This window comes from Scatophagus argus, chromosome 18 (genome assembly GCF_020382885.2).
Source record: "Scatophagus argus isolate fScaArg1 chromosome 18, fScaArg1.pri, whole genome shotgun sequence".
NCBI classification, from domain to species: Eukaryota; Metazoa; Chordata; class Actinopteri; family Scatophagidae; genus Scatophagus; species Scatophagus argus.
The window spans coordinates 11173235-11187726 of NC_058510.1; the positions used below are offsets into that span (position 1 = coordinate 11173235).

General features: G+C 38.7%; 1 protein-coding gene across 1 annotated transcript; it reads right to left on the reverse strand.

Annotated features, from left to right (window-relative positions):
- Positions 1 to 308: 308 nt before the first annotated feature.
- Positions 309 to 11729, reverse strand: tfr1b (transferrin receptor 1b). The gene is made up of 19 exons (XM_046371616.1): positions 11626 to 11729; positions 9940 to 9988; positions 9543 to 9744; positions 8813 to 9017; positions 7740 to 7877; positions 6634 to 6718; positions 6364 to 6486; positions 6179 to 6274; positions 5908 to 6047; positions 5643 to 5812; positions 5426 to 5545; positions 4964 to 5049; positions 4806 to 4869; positions 4652 to 4719; positions 4502 to 4569; positions 3927 to 4017; positions 3492 to 3719; positions 3223 to 3372; positions 309 to 2694 (listed from the first exon to the last, which is right to left on the reverse strand). Exons 2-19 carry the CDS (start codon positions 9970 to 9972, stop codon positions 2482 to 2484), a joined length of 2280 nt encoding a protein of 759 aa, XP_046227572.1. The 5' UTR covers positions 9973 to 9988; positions 11626 to 11729; the 3' UTR covers positions 309 to 2481.
- Positions 11730 to 14492: the final 2763 nt, after the last annotated feature.

Genomic DNA, 14492 nt, shown 5'->3' on the forward strand with positions numbered 1-14492 from the left:
TTGCCCATGAAGTCTAATCATCCTGTCTTGTCTACATTCTGAGCCAGTTTTATTTTTCTGTTTGTTTTAACATTGTTTAACACTGGAAGTAAAACAGCTGGGTTCTATTCTGACAAGAACTCTATTGAAGTATGAACTCATGAACTGGCTACATTGAAACATATGGCCTAAGATCCCAGTCAAATCGCTTCCTGCAAGCTTTCCTATTTTCTAAACATTTTTTAAAAGGAAGGAAGGAAACTCTTGATGAGAACCACCAGCATGTCTGCTGCAATGTTTTTGACCACAACAGAAACTAAGATCAGATATAGATTTTCTGGATGCTTTAAGCCAAAAGGGTTTATTACACTTTCTTGCTAAACACAGAGATAATAGAAACAAAACCCAGAACTTTATAAGAGAAAAAAAGTTGTACTGAACAGACTCTGAAACCAAGTATTTTAGCATACACATACAGGATTTCAGTTTACAAAGTGAGTGGAACACCCACTTCCTAATCACCCAATTTCCCCTCCCCTCAGGATTAAGTAACCTTTTCTTTTGACAGATGTAAGAAAGTAAAAACAGGATATTACAGCATCAATGTCAACAGAACTGACACAAGGAAAGAAATGTATTGGAATATATAAAATTCTGGCTTATGAAATAGACATTTTGTTAACTTTTGAGTGTATGTTAAAGTAAGTTGATTTTAACAAAGTCCGTCTGATAGTTTCAGTGTGGTTTACTGAGAGATTCTTTGAACATGTTCACTTAATAAACATTTGTACCCAGGTTCAATACATTCTCAGTGCAGTTATTATCATTTGTCATAAGTTCAATAGTTTTTTCTGCCATTTTTTGTTCAGAGGCCTAAAAGTATTCTAGTAAATTTTTTATGTGAAGAAAATGGTCAAATAAATAACCTATCAGAAAAAATATTGTTTTGAATCTAAAACAAGCACATTTTTTTTAATCCCTAATTTTAAAGTTTCTAAGTGTGTCAGCAAAGGAATACAGTAACATGCAGTGAAAAGGAAATATGTCACATGCAAACAGATTTGCTGTGGCTTGTGGAGTATTCATATGGAGGTGAAGCATCAGATCACAGCACAGACGTTTGGGGTCCAGCCAGGTCAACAGACCAGAAACAAACAGATTCTGCAGCAATAAGGTCAGAGCATGATACAGAAATATGAGCTGGAGGACTACACCTACACACTCTCACACACCAACACACACACATAATCCAAAAGTAAAGACGAAAAACAAATAAATAAGTATATAAAACTCTGGGAAACACTGTCCCCGATAAGTTGTTCCACCTTTCAAGTGAAATATGAGAGACACTGCTCCCGATAAATACACATGTAAAACACAAACACTAAGGTAGGCAAAAACTACCGTCACTGCTTTCATTATGGAAGGCGCTGCTCCCGATAATGGGTTTTAATTATGGAAGGCACTGCTCCCGATAACTTTGTCATGTAATTATTAACTGCTCCAAAGTAGACTGTGCAACATAAATGGCTTTCTCGCAAATTATGGAACTGATCTGTTGTTGCTCTAAATGGAGGACGCGGTTGTGTTGATAACATTTTTGGACACATTTAGATCTTTCCCTTTTTTAGTGTGTGTTTGTGGGTATTTTTTTTTTTTTAAGAATTCATCCCAACATCAAGCACAGAATAAATTCAGTCGAATAATTAATTTATCCCTGGGCTTGTGGTATATAAATAAAAAAAAATAATAATTTTTTCTCTGCTCTTAGTCTAGTAGTTAAAACAGATAAATTTAAATACTAACACTAGAACAGGCCAAATTATACTCAATCCTTCATTTCGCCATTACATGATTTTAAATAACCATTTTGATGATCGACTGAAGCGGCACTATGTGCGCCGCCGCCTCATAAAATTAAATGAAGAAATGAAGGCCATGAAAAAAACAAAACAAAAACATCTCACTTTGTCAGGGGGTTCCATTTTGTCAGCAACAGTTGAGGAGTCATTTCTGTAGCAGATGCTGCCGTAACATTAGACAGTATAACCGTCATAATTATGGAAGGCACTGCTTCCGATAACGTCATATAAAAAGACAAACGATAACTTTATAGTGGGCACTGCCACTGATAAAAAAAACTTAAGTATAAATAAGGTTTCTCAGTGTTTTGATGGCAAGAGGTCACAGTGAAGCCTTCAACTGGCCTGGTGTGTTGGAGGAGGCAGATTTTACAGTCGACTTTAATTTTTTTTTTCCCCCCCAAGTATTTAGTTCACAAGAATGTACTTCACACTTTTCTGACTCTTCCTGGATCTTTGTAGGATTCAGACCCCTCCAACAATGCATTATAAGTCTGGCTGTAATATTTTCTTTGACCTCTGATTGACAGCTTGTGCTTAAGTGCTGATATTGGAGCTCCTCACTCTACTCTACCTCAGTTTTCATTTTAACAACACAAATACACACACACGCGCACACACACGTCCCAGTCCCCCTTCTTTAGATTTCTTCATCGATGTCCCAGATGTCTCCCACCATGGCGCCGGCACATCCCTGCAGGGTCCAGGTGGCCAGGGCCAGCTGGGTGTGGAGCTGCTCCATATCGTTAGTCTCTGCGATGGACGCCAGTGTGTGGGATCCACGGCCCAGCAGGAGGTGACGGAAGGGAGTCTCAGTGGGGGACACGTACGGAGAGAGGAGGGAGTGCTCAACCTAGCATGATAAACAGAAGACTTGAATACATCTGTAGAGCTGTTGAGATGCTTAAAATAACAATTACATTTTACATATAACAATTACATTAAAAAGTAGCTGAAAGGTCTGGTAGTATTGTTATTCCAGTGGAGGATGAGATGTTCTTTGCAATTTGCAACCACACCACTAGATGTCACTAAATCCGACACACTGGATCTTTAAAACTAGCATAGACGGACTTCACTGTGTCTGCGCTGGTTTATCGAACTCGAACCAGCATTCACACACAGAGCTCTGTGGCCTGTTGGCATAATTTTCTAGCACAGTGACACCCACACAGAATACATATATTTTGTTTATTTATTCATTCATTTTTCCACTGTGGCGAAAGCAGACCAAGGACCAGTAAACCATCATACACGTATTAGCAGGTTAAAGATAGTTAATAATATTGTGATAAAAAGAAAAAACAAAACAAGAACTTTTTCAGTGAACCAACAACATTTTAAATATGCATGTAAATTAGTGTCACAGTATGCGTCTTACCCTCATGATCCTGTCGTTGAGGATCCGGCAGGCCTCCTTGTCATTTAAGTCAGTGTTGGTAATGGCGCGGCTGATGCCGTCAGAAGCTCGCTGGAAGGAGCCACGTGCTCGGCTTAGCCAGGTGGGCTTCACTTCCTTCAGCTGACCAGACTGCAGAACAAAAAGTCCCAAAAACACTAAGATGAATTTCTAAAAACAAATATATTCTGGTCTTTATAGTCAGATATCGAACAACCAAAACAGGAGCATAAAAAAGGCACAAGACCAACCTGTGTGAGCTGGATGATGCGTTGATTGACCCGTTTCGCAGCTTTGCCAAGGATGTCGCTGTATCGGCTCACATCCAATCTCAGCAGGTGGTCGTGGATCAGTCGCAGAGCCATCTGGCCAGCGAACTGCGCCGCCAGCGCCGTCATTTCACTGGTGCGATGGTTGGTTTGGTAATTGAGATGATCCATGTTGTCCAGGTTGGTGCCGTAGTAAGTGTAAGCCTCAGTCTTTAGAAACAAAACACACACGAATCAATCAATAAATGTCAGTTAACTGTATAAAAGAAGCATCACAATTCTGTTTGTCATATTCATCTAAAAAGACCCTACTATACCTTTATTTTTAATCTGACACTCTCTCACTTACAGGAGGGTTGTGTACAATAGTTAAGATTATCAGTGAATATAAGCGATTTGTTTTGTGTCAAGACTCACGTTGGGAGAGATGAAATGGAAAGAAATGGAGGGAATCCCAGAGAAGGCCAGGAAAGGATAGGCAGGGTCGTCAATTGACATCGGCCTCAGTCTGCACACAAGGTCATGTAAAGTTACTGAACATGATTTCGGCAACAGCCTGACAATCTGTTCTTTTCTAGAACAAAAAGATGGTTGAGTAGAGAAAATTTCTGTATCAGTATTTTTTGGTATCTGCCACATTTTGAGGGTAGAAATGATCCAAAACTGACAATAAATGTTTTGTGAGATTAATAATCTGGTTTACTTACTCTTACATCAGATACTTCCTGATTTGAATCAAATAAACCAATTTTAGACAGTATTTTATTTAGGCTGTTTTTTTCTTTTTTTCTGATTTATCTAATTGAAGCGTCAGTATTGGCGCACAAACTCAAATATCTTATCAGCACTAGTATATATATATATATTTTTTTTTTTAAATGATAAACAGCCCTTGACTTCTGACTTTCAAATTTGTTGTAAATCATTTTATTTTAAACACCTAAAATCCTGAAAACAAAAAATCTGGCTGTACATACTGATTATGAACTTACGTATTAGCCTCCCAGTTATTTTTTCCCATCATATCGTACACAGTGCCAGAACCAAGAGGATTTTGCACCTTTGTGGACAAGCAAATAAAAAAGTTAATACAAACACCGCTGGTTGATGCAGAACTGGGTGCACAGTTGCTGTGTTTGTACCTCTTTCATCGTTCTCCCGAGGAGGCTGTAGAGCAGCGGACTTGCTGAGGCCACAAAGCTGCCACGACCTTGTGAGGAAATAAACTCAGTCAAATGACAATCACTGACAAACATTCGAGTAGTAAAATAGCCTTCAGGTGTGAAGTGCACTAACCCATCACCACTCCATCCAGGCTTATGTAGGTGAAAGCGTGTTTGTCAATAGAGGACATATAACCCTAAAAACAAACACAAGCATGTTAAAGAACTTCTATGACAAAACAATGATTTTGTTTCTTTTTTATGTTGATATCAAAGCAACTTAGTTCTTACCTCCAACCACTCGGTGGCACCAACACTTCCGTACTCTCCGGCACTCCAGCTTGCAAACATCATACTCCTCCTAGGCCTGAACCCCTCTGACAAAAAAAAAAAAACAATCATATTAAGCAGGAAAAGAAAATGGAGCACCCACCCACACGAACGCATGGTAGCTAAGTTTCTGATCCTAGTAGATACTGTTGAAAAGATCAATCAAGAGCTAATATCTGAGTCAGACAAACAAAGTACAATTACAATCTTTGGACAGTTACTACAAAAACTGAAGGCTGTTACTGTCGTCAGGCTGTTACTGGCTTTTCATCTTTAACGAAAATAAATTAATCTGTAATGTGTTAACGTTCAAATAATAAGAGTAAAGGTAAGTAAGAAATAGTTAAGCCTTTGACTTAGCACCCATCTGACATAGGGGCAAATCTTGTGTGTCGTTTACAGGACGCAAAGCAAATGCGTTACCTTTCTCCACCATCTCGCCAACAGCCTTGGCCAGCTCTACCAGAATTGAGGTGCCAACAGTGGCCCTGGTGTAACCTTTACCCCAGGCGTCTCTCTGCGCTCCCACCACGACGTAGCGATCTGCAGATTAACACACGGATAGCAATGAACAATATAAATATTTCAATTTCAAAAAAAAAAAAAGAAAAAAAAAAGAGAACAACACTGTGAGGTCTACCAGGATCAGTGAATCCTTTGATGACTCCAAACACATTGTGGATCTCCCTGTTCACCAGCACGTTGTTGACCTCGACAGTGACATTCTCACTGCCTCCCAGTCTGTAAGTCAGCGACTTTAAGCCGCCTTTAAAACCACTGCTTTCATCTGGTTCGGGACCCCCGATTTTCCTGGAGATAGAGACAAGTAAGGAATTATTTACGTTTTTTCACAATAAATGACAAAAACATAATTTTTTAATTTTAATGCGTGTAGATGGCCTTACTGTAGAAGAACTGTAGCCATGCTGGCTGTGATAGTCTGGGCTGGGATTTTGGGGAGGCCAGACGACTGGGTTGGGGGAAACTGGGTATGGTTGAAGGAGGGAAACCCAGGGGTGTAGGGGTCTCCTGAACCCAGATGGACCTGAATAGGGACATGCACAGAATCAAGACACAATACCATCTTGTACAGAGTGGTTTCAAATTGAGACCGTACTGACCATCTATAACAAGACAAAAACCCTAGTATGGACTCAGTTACAGGTTTAAACTTACATGTCCATAGAGTGGGGTGTCTGCTCGATAGCTGTAATCTTGAACGTCAGGGTAGATTAGAACAGCAGAGGCCCCCTTCGTGGCAGCATTATCCACCTAAAGAAATGTAATCAGAAACCTAAATGTTAGCCAGATTGCTGAAAAACATGACATGAAGCTTATGAAGATGTCAAATCAGCACATACCTGCTCTGCAAAAGTGATCTTTCCAGTTCGCAGCAGCAACACATTGCCTTTCAGTTCAATGTCCTTCTTCTGCAGAACGTCCAGATCCTCCTGCCGGCCGTAGTTGCCATAAACCAGCTTCCCCTACAGCACAAGTCATACAGGCCAATACATTCAACAGAGCTAAAAGCAACAAATCCCACCAGTTTTTTGGGCCTAAAATACTTATTTTGAAACGATGATAAAGATGTGATAAGTAATTTAAATTCTAAAAGTGTGACTGTGACTCACCTGAACTCTCCCAGGAGCACTGTAGGCCAAATAGCCTGTTGGCTCAAAGACATCTGAACCAAAAAGGACACGGTTTGGACGCTTGCTGCAAAAAAGAGAACAAAATATTGTTACATTATCATTATTTTATTTTGATTTTGTTGGCAACTCCTTACTTTACAGGTCCCCCATTTCATTACAATGATCACCCTTAGAAATCTGGTGTGTTTTTATGAACTCTTACATTCCTCATGTATATTTCCTTTTTCCAGGAGAGATGGAAGAAGGAAGAATTCAAGGGCCCAAACGATATTACTGCAGAAGTTATCTATTGAAAAAAGCCTGGTATACACCAAGGGAATCAGAACATGATACAACAAGTGCCATGTCTTCTGACTTTTTCTGTCTTCCTCCACAAAGGAATTTATATAAGTTAGGAGATTTCTCCAGTTATAAGTATAACCTATGTGTTTTAAAATTATTAGATATTTAGCCTAAACAACAAACTTGAATATCTCAAGTTGCTCATGTTATAGCCTCTCTGCAGCACTGAGCTTCTGTGTACAAGGACACCGGTTTTCCTTCACCGGCGACTTTCTACTCCCTATGCTCTCTGAGCCTCCAGACGTGGAACATGCAGATAACAAACAACAGTACATAAACTGTGGATTGAGGCACCGTTTGTGTAAAAGGTTAAGGTGAGTGAAGAGACTACAAACCAAGTATAAAGGAAATCCCATCACATTTCCCAAAGCAGTACAGAGCATGTGCCACCACATGTGAATAAGAGTTTCTTAAAGTGCTGAAGATGATGAAGAATATACTCAGTATCTCTGTATAAGGGGGTATAATACTATTTTAGAATTGCAACCACTTCCTGATTGTTACATACCAATATACCGATAACCTGGACAAATGGTGCTGCTATTAATGTAATGTTAGTTCATTCCAACATAGCTGGCATTTTCAAAATTCCTAAGAACCCTTAATGATAACATAGCTGCCAGCGCCAGCCAATCACATCTGATGCTGCATAAATTCAAGTTTACATTCTGTGATCTTGAGTCACATAAAATAATGTGAATCAATTAATTTATCAAATAAAGTAAGAAGCATTTCAGGACAACCTGTCTGGTGTTTGCAGTTGAACATAGTGGATGTCAGTCCAGGGATTCATCTCCAGTTTGCGGAATTCATCAAATATGCGGTTTGCAAGACTCATATCTTCCTCACTTCCTGCTGAACGTCTAGGCAGATCAAAGTCCCTGCAGAAAAAACAGTTCAGACTTGTGGTTTGTCTCTTTTCCCCACAGCACGCACCATATCCAAGAAGAGAGTCCACAGATGACTGAAAAAGCTTTCTTGTCAACCATTTCAAATGTCAGTCTTTGTTTCACAATTACATTACCAGACATGAAAGTCAATGCATTCTGATGGAAAATATTGTCAAATCAAGCTCAAAACAGATCTTAAAAGTGGCATTTTCTGTTGGTTGATTGCTTTGTGACACAGAAATCGGAGGGGGAGACCCTCTGCTGCTGTCGTGCAAGCTGACAGCTGTCATGGTTGATATTTTCTTACAGCTTTCTGGCTCCTGTTTTTTGTTTGACTGTCATTCACGCATCAGCCTCACGTAAGTTGAGAGACTAAATGAACAGATACCAGGACCAGAGGTCGACACAAAACACTTAGCAATGTTAGCTAGCATACTAAGTGCTAACATCACATCAACTGATGCAATATGCAAGACACACATGACTTGCAAGAGCTAGCTCACTAGCTGGCTAGCTTTCATACAGCTAAAATTCTTGTTTGGGGTAGTCTGTCCATCCATGATTTTATACAAAACTACATTAATAAATTACTCATCCTTTTAAAAGATAAAAAAAGTGAAATTATTAGTTATCTCATCGGTATTGGCTGGAGAAAAAAAAAAAACAATACATATCATACAACCTAAGATATTATCCCATACATAATCCCACTCATTGTATTCTCTGGCTGTCTGCAGTGTGATGTTCTAAAAAATAAAATAACCATCTCAATCAGTTCATTCAGATTCATTATTAATGAATTGGCAGTAGGTTTGTTTCATGGGGTGGGCGTTAGTATGGTGAGGTGTGTTCTCTTTTCTCTTCACCTTCAGTATGATAACATACAACTGAATGCGGTATTGAGGGTGTGAACGTGACCAGTGTACCTCAGAGTTTTGTCAAAGGCTTGGCTGGTGAGTTTCTGTTTGAGGAGTTGGGTGATGTCCTTCCAGTTCAGCTGAACTTGAGGAGCTTCTGCGACAGCACCTGTGGTCGGTTCAAGCTTATTTTCAGTGTCCTGCTCACCTCCAGCTTCGCAGTGCACCAGCTCTGCCTGAGGTTTATTGTGGCTGATGTAGCCAATCAGGTAGCCTGGATAATAAACAAAGAAGAAACAGAAATGGTTTATGGAGGTTTTATGCCATCTGCTCAAGTCACCCACCAGTGCAGCTATTTTGTTTTGAAAATGCAGCAAAAAATAAATCAAGAAATAAAAGAACAAATTTTGCACAGTGGGTGCCATAAGGTTTTCCTCTTTGTCCCACAAATGTATTTTATTCTCCACAACTGTGTTCAATTTTAATTTGTTGTATTCTAGTTTAACTCATACTATTTTACCCTTTTAAAATCCTATTTGGACATTTTTCATTTGCTGATAAACAAAACAATTAAAGGCAGCATTTAGCCTTTAAAGAAATTGCAATGGGCATTTTTCACTATTTTTTAGTATTTCATAGACTTAATTCAGCCAGAATATTATTGGCAGATTCATCAAAAATGAAAATAATATTATATATAAAATGATTTTTTGTAATTAATTATGTTGTATTATTTAAAAAAAAAAAACAATCAAGAAAGAGAGAAATGTTTATGTGAAAAATGACAAGTGTGGTTTACCAATAACAAATATCAGCAAGCTTCCCAGGACCAGGTAGCAAACATTACGCCGGCTGTGATGCAGAGGAGCTGGCCTGAAGCTCGGAGAACCCCCTGCCTGGTCCTCTGTCTCCGTGGCGTCATCAGACAGTTTGACCTCGACATGTCTTTCTCCATCTTCCGCAGGCTGAAGTGTGAACCTGCTGTACCGCTCACTTTTAAACTAGAGGCGGAAAAATAAGAGCGGAAACTATGAGAGTAGTATGTTCCTCATACCAGAAGCTGCATGAGAGGAAGTGATTAAAAACATTTTTATTATGCAAAACTATCAAGATTTTGTTCTAGATACAAAATAATCAAACAAACAAACAAAACAAGTTTACTAAACAATACTAAATATATTAAAACAAACACTCACCATGTTGTTAAATGCAGACCTGAATCGATCCATTGTTGCTTTGATTAATCTAAAAACAGAGTGTGAGAAACGGAAAAGATGAGGTTATGAGCTGCAAATGAGGAATGCAGGGGGAAAAAAAACGAAAGGAAACAGGGAGGAGGGGGAGAAGACGTAGGTCAGCTTTCTAACAGAGTTGCTATTCAGATGACCATTAAGGGTTCCTGCAGGCCCAGAGTCTTCTCTGAACAAGCTGACTGTTATTCACTGAGGCTGGAACATAAACAGGACCAAGAGCATTAAAAACATTATATGTACTGCAAAGCACACATTTCTTTGTGTCTTTACAGCAATAGTGTTTTAATCCAACGACCAGTGATCTATTTACTGTGAATAAAGATTTCTGTCGTAATGCAAAATTTCAGTAGTCTCAAATGACATACAAGAACTGGTTTGACTTTCATTTACAGAAAGACAACAACTTGGAAATGTGACCTTCAGTGTTTCCGCAACAAAACAATGACGCCTCTGTTGTGAGCCTTGTTTCATTTATAAACATGTCAAGCACAGACGACACTAAGGCGCTTAAGAACAAGTATCTGTGCCGACTGACAACAGATCCCACACAGCAGAGCTTCTTGTCTTTCAGATAACCATCCTTCCTTTAAGGATGTGACTGATGCAATCTGTGGTCAACGGCTAATCGGACTACTTCCTCATTACTGAGCAGAAGCACAAAAACCCTTTCCCTTTCTTCCTCATTAGATAACACATGGAATACTTTAATTTTTACATCTAAGATGCTGAAACTGCTGTCATTTGTTTCTTTCATTTATTTTCAGAGTAACTCATTAGTTAATTCAGAAAACAATCCATAGAGTGATAATGTCAGAAAATTAAAATAATGTTCATTCCGGTGTACCAGAGCCCCTAACTCATGTAACACCTTGTTTCACCCAATCATGGTCTAAAGCCTAGAAGTATTCACTTCAAAATAACACAAAATACAGACTGTTTCATAAGCTTGTTTCTGGGATCTTTTTTTAAAAATACTGTCACTATTTTAACTCTCAAATCAATGTTACATAAATCCAGCATCAAGTAATTTTGTCATACCATCAAAACTAAACCTCTGCTGATAGCGCAACATCAAGAAGAATAACCTAGAACACTTTAAAAATATATATGTATACATATTAAAGCCTCTTTGGCTGGGAGTGGTTACATAAGGTCACATATCATGACTATCAGGTAAACTTTTCCTTTACAAGAAAACGTAGAATATTTCCTCCTCACATATTTCACAGTTTATGCTCCTCTGTTATTATAGTTTCACCGGGTCTTCTTTTCTATTCCTCCTTTGATCCTCCAAACTTACTCACACTTGCAAACGAGGAAACCAGCGATTCATATTCGAAACAAATCGACCAAGATTTCATTCTAGTAGGATATTTAGTTATATTATTCTATTAAACACTGCAATAGCGATTTGCGAATAAACGATAAAGGTCGCAAACGTCTCAGGCAGAACACAGGTGATATTTGCAGCATCATTTGTGAGTAAGCTAGTTAGCTGCACGTCTGGTGCGCGCCATGCAATGTCGGTTGAGGTAAGTAAGACTTGCATAAAAGAACAAGTAGTTCGATAACAAGATGACTTTATGAAGTATTAAGTAATAAAATGTCTATCAATGTCAGTTTCCTCACCTTATACCTCCTCAAATACCCGTCGTCCCCTGACTGTCAGGCTTGACAGCGGTGCCCTTATACGTAGTTGAGGAGGCACTTCCGCCGTACGTCATCACGCAACGTACATACGTGATTTTGCGCGACCGAATCACGTAAATGCCTAATATATAAAGTAATGTTATAAATAAATAAATGTTTAGAATTGAAAGAATATTTCAAACTGTTTTTTTAAGAATCTCGCCAAAACTATATATAACAGTTCTGTTGTAATGTAAACTGCAAATAAAACACAAGACACACCTGTACATCGTGCAGGGGAAGAAATTTACAATGCAGTGCTATCACAGAGGGCTTCTTGCCATCTTCTGCTGATGCAAATTGTTGCAGAGCAGGACTCAATGTAACACTTTAAAATGTGAGAAACGTTAGAGTCACTAAGTGTGACTAAGGGACTGTATGAAAGTTATTAAGGGGTACTTTTTTAATCTACCGAGGGAAGACAAAAAAAATGGTCTTAAATCTTTTCAGTTTTATAAAAACTATATTTAATTTCAATCTTTTCTTGGAAGACATCCAGTTAAAAAAAAGACTCAATGATTACTGCAATTGTTATTGTTTGTTATTTGTTTCATACATAATGGACTTCAAACATAAGGGTCCTCACCCCCGTAATATATATAAAGTCCCTCAATGACGCGAAACAACAAAAATTTGTGTGGTGCTAGAAACAGAGTGTAACAGTGACTGCACTGGTGAGGCTTCTCACTGTGTGTCTGTCAGTTTCCACATGCGCAGTACGGGTGGCAAAATTTAATTGGGACTGAGCACATCATGCAATAGCAACATTGTCCCAGATGGTGTCACCTTAGTGCTTTGTGTTAAAATTACCTCTGTTCTCTGGAGAGAATTAACCTCCATCTCTGGCTAAAAAGCAGTTTGTCTCTCTTAAGGGAGGCGGCACTTACAGCAGCACAGATGGCATCCATGTGGGAGAGTAACTGTGTGAATTTTTACCTTAATATCACATTGCTCTCTGTTATCATTTCATTTCATTGGGTTATTGCAATCGAAGACGTGGTTGTTACCGAGGAGTCAGCTGTTACAGTGGCTGTTGTGGGATCAAGCCTGTAACGTTTTGGGGTCAAGATGACATACAGCAAATTTATGTAAATTTTGCTAACGTTGGCTAACATTAGCCATTGTAAGCTACAATCATACAAGAGCAAATAAGGACAAAAACCATTGTGTAATGAAATGAATGATGGTGTGTTTTATACTAAAGGTACAATTCAAGTGCCTCCTAAAGCACACAAATTAACACATTATCTTGTTTGTTTGGAAAAACGACCACTTGTTTTACAGAGTTAACTGGGCTAACTGTAAACTCTGTGATCTATAAAGCAAAATTGATCCTTTTCTAGCCGTGGCTTCATCTTTCTACCGAGTTCCATCAATTTTCTCATCTCACTTGTGACAAAACGAGTAAGTTGTTCTAGTTTTGGCACTTTGTTTGTCAAATCCATCATCTTTAGATTTAATTCAAGAGGTTTTGCACTCAATAGTAGGTTACATAGAGCTGACATTAACTTGCATGTCAGGCGGGTATCATCTCTCATGTGTCACAGATACCTGAGATGCTTTTGCGAATACTACATTTATCAGAAGAAGCCCTCAGATCTGAAAAAAAAAAATCTAAATTCCTCATCTCTTTCTCTCCGCTATCACTGCATCACTTCATTGCTTTCTGCTGCTGCCAGCACATTCATTCTCCACTGCATGTAGTTTGACCCAGAGGGGACAACAACACTGCAGGGCTTAGCAGTGTGTGTGTGTGTCTGTGTGGAAGAGAGAGTATGTATCTGTAAGGTATGTTTGATAAGGTGTCTGTGAATTAAAACTATTTTTCATGAAGTCTACTTGAAGTAATTACATGAGTAGATTACACTGCAGTAAAACACCAGTTAGTTTATTGGAGATGCTTCCTTCAAAGGCCATGACAAATACTGACACTCTTGACGAAAAGAACATGAATAACCAAGAATAACATAAAGGAAGATACTGAAGCTATATTTTCTGGTTCATTTTGACCATATCAACAATAGAGAACTAAATAAATTAGGTCATATCATACTTATTTATCAAAAAATCTGTTAAACCCAACATGTAGGGCTAGATCTGGGTATCGAGGCTATCAGTATACTATATGCCTGTATATACTATGGTATCACATAACACAAATGTGTGTATATGGTCAGTTAATGAGCAACTATTTTGATTATCCAACCATCATTTTAACCATTTTCTTAATCTTGTATAATTTGACACTTTGAAGCTTATTTTTGACAAACATCATTATAAACTGAATATCTTTGGGATTTTTGGGCAAACCAAAACATTGAGACCTCACATCACGATGGACTGTTGAAAATTATAATATCCATTTTCTTGCCAAAAGACAAAACAATTACTTGATTAATCTAGAAAATTATCTACAAATTAATCATTAATGAACATAATAATTAGTTGCAGCTCTACTCCATCTGAGCACCTTGCCAACTAATGCAAATGACTCACACACGTTGTTCTGCTAGACTCGCACAACAAATGCGTTATAGCATGTTGAGTGAAATCAAAGTTTTCATAATAACACAGCTGATTTTGAGCACTGAGATCGGATCTCCCACAGAGTAATTGTGTCGTCGCCATCTGTTCTGAAAGCATCATGCATGGCGCAACAAATTGCGTCACGTTGCTCCCGTTTCTGCCTGGAATGAAACCGTAGCCGGAATTTACGCGGTGTACCTGAATGCAACGAGAAGAGAGCGAACGAGCGAGAGAGAGAGAGCGATTTGTTCATCAGCGCTTTCCGCTTTCTGGGTGCTCGC

Excerpts from the sequence above, each read along its gene's own strand:
- tfr1b (XM_046371616.1), bottom strand. The coding sequence starts at position 9,972 with ATGGATCGATTCAGGTCTGCATTTAACAACATG. Across the intron at positions 9,745-9,939 it reads GGTCTGCATTTAACAACATG|TTTAAAAGTGAGCGGTACAG; the intron begins GTGAGTGTTTGT and ends TTCCGCCTCTAG. Across the intron at positions 3,720-3,926 it reads TCCATTTCATCTCTCCCAAC|ACTGAGGCTTACACTTACTA; the intron begins GTGAGTCTTGAC and ends TTGTTTCTAAAG.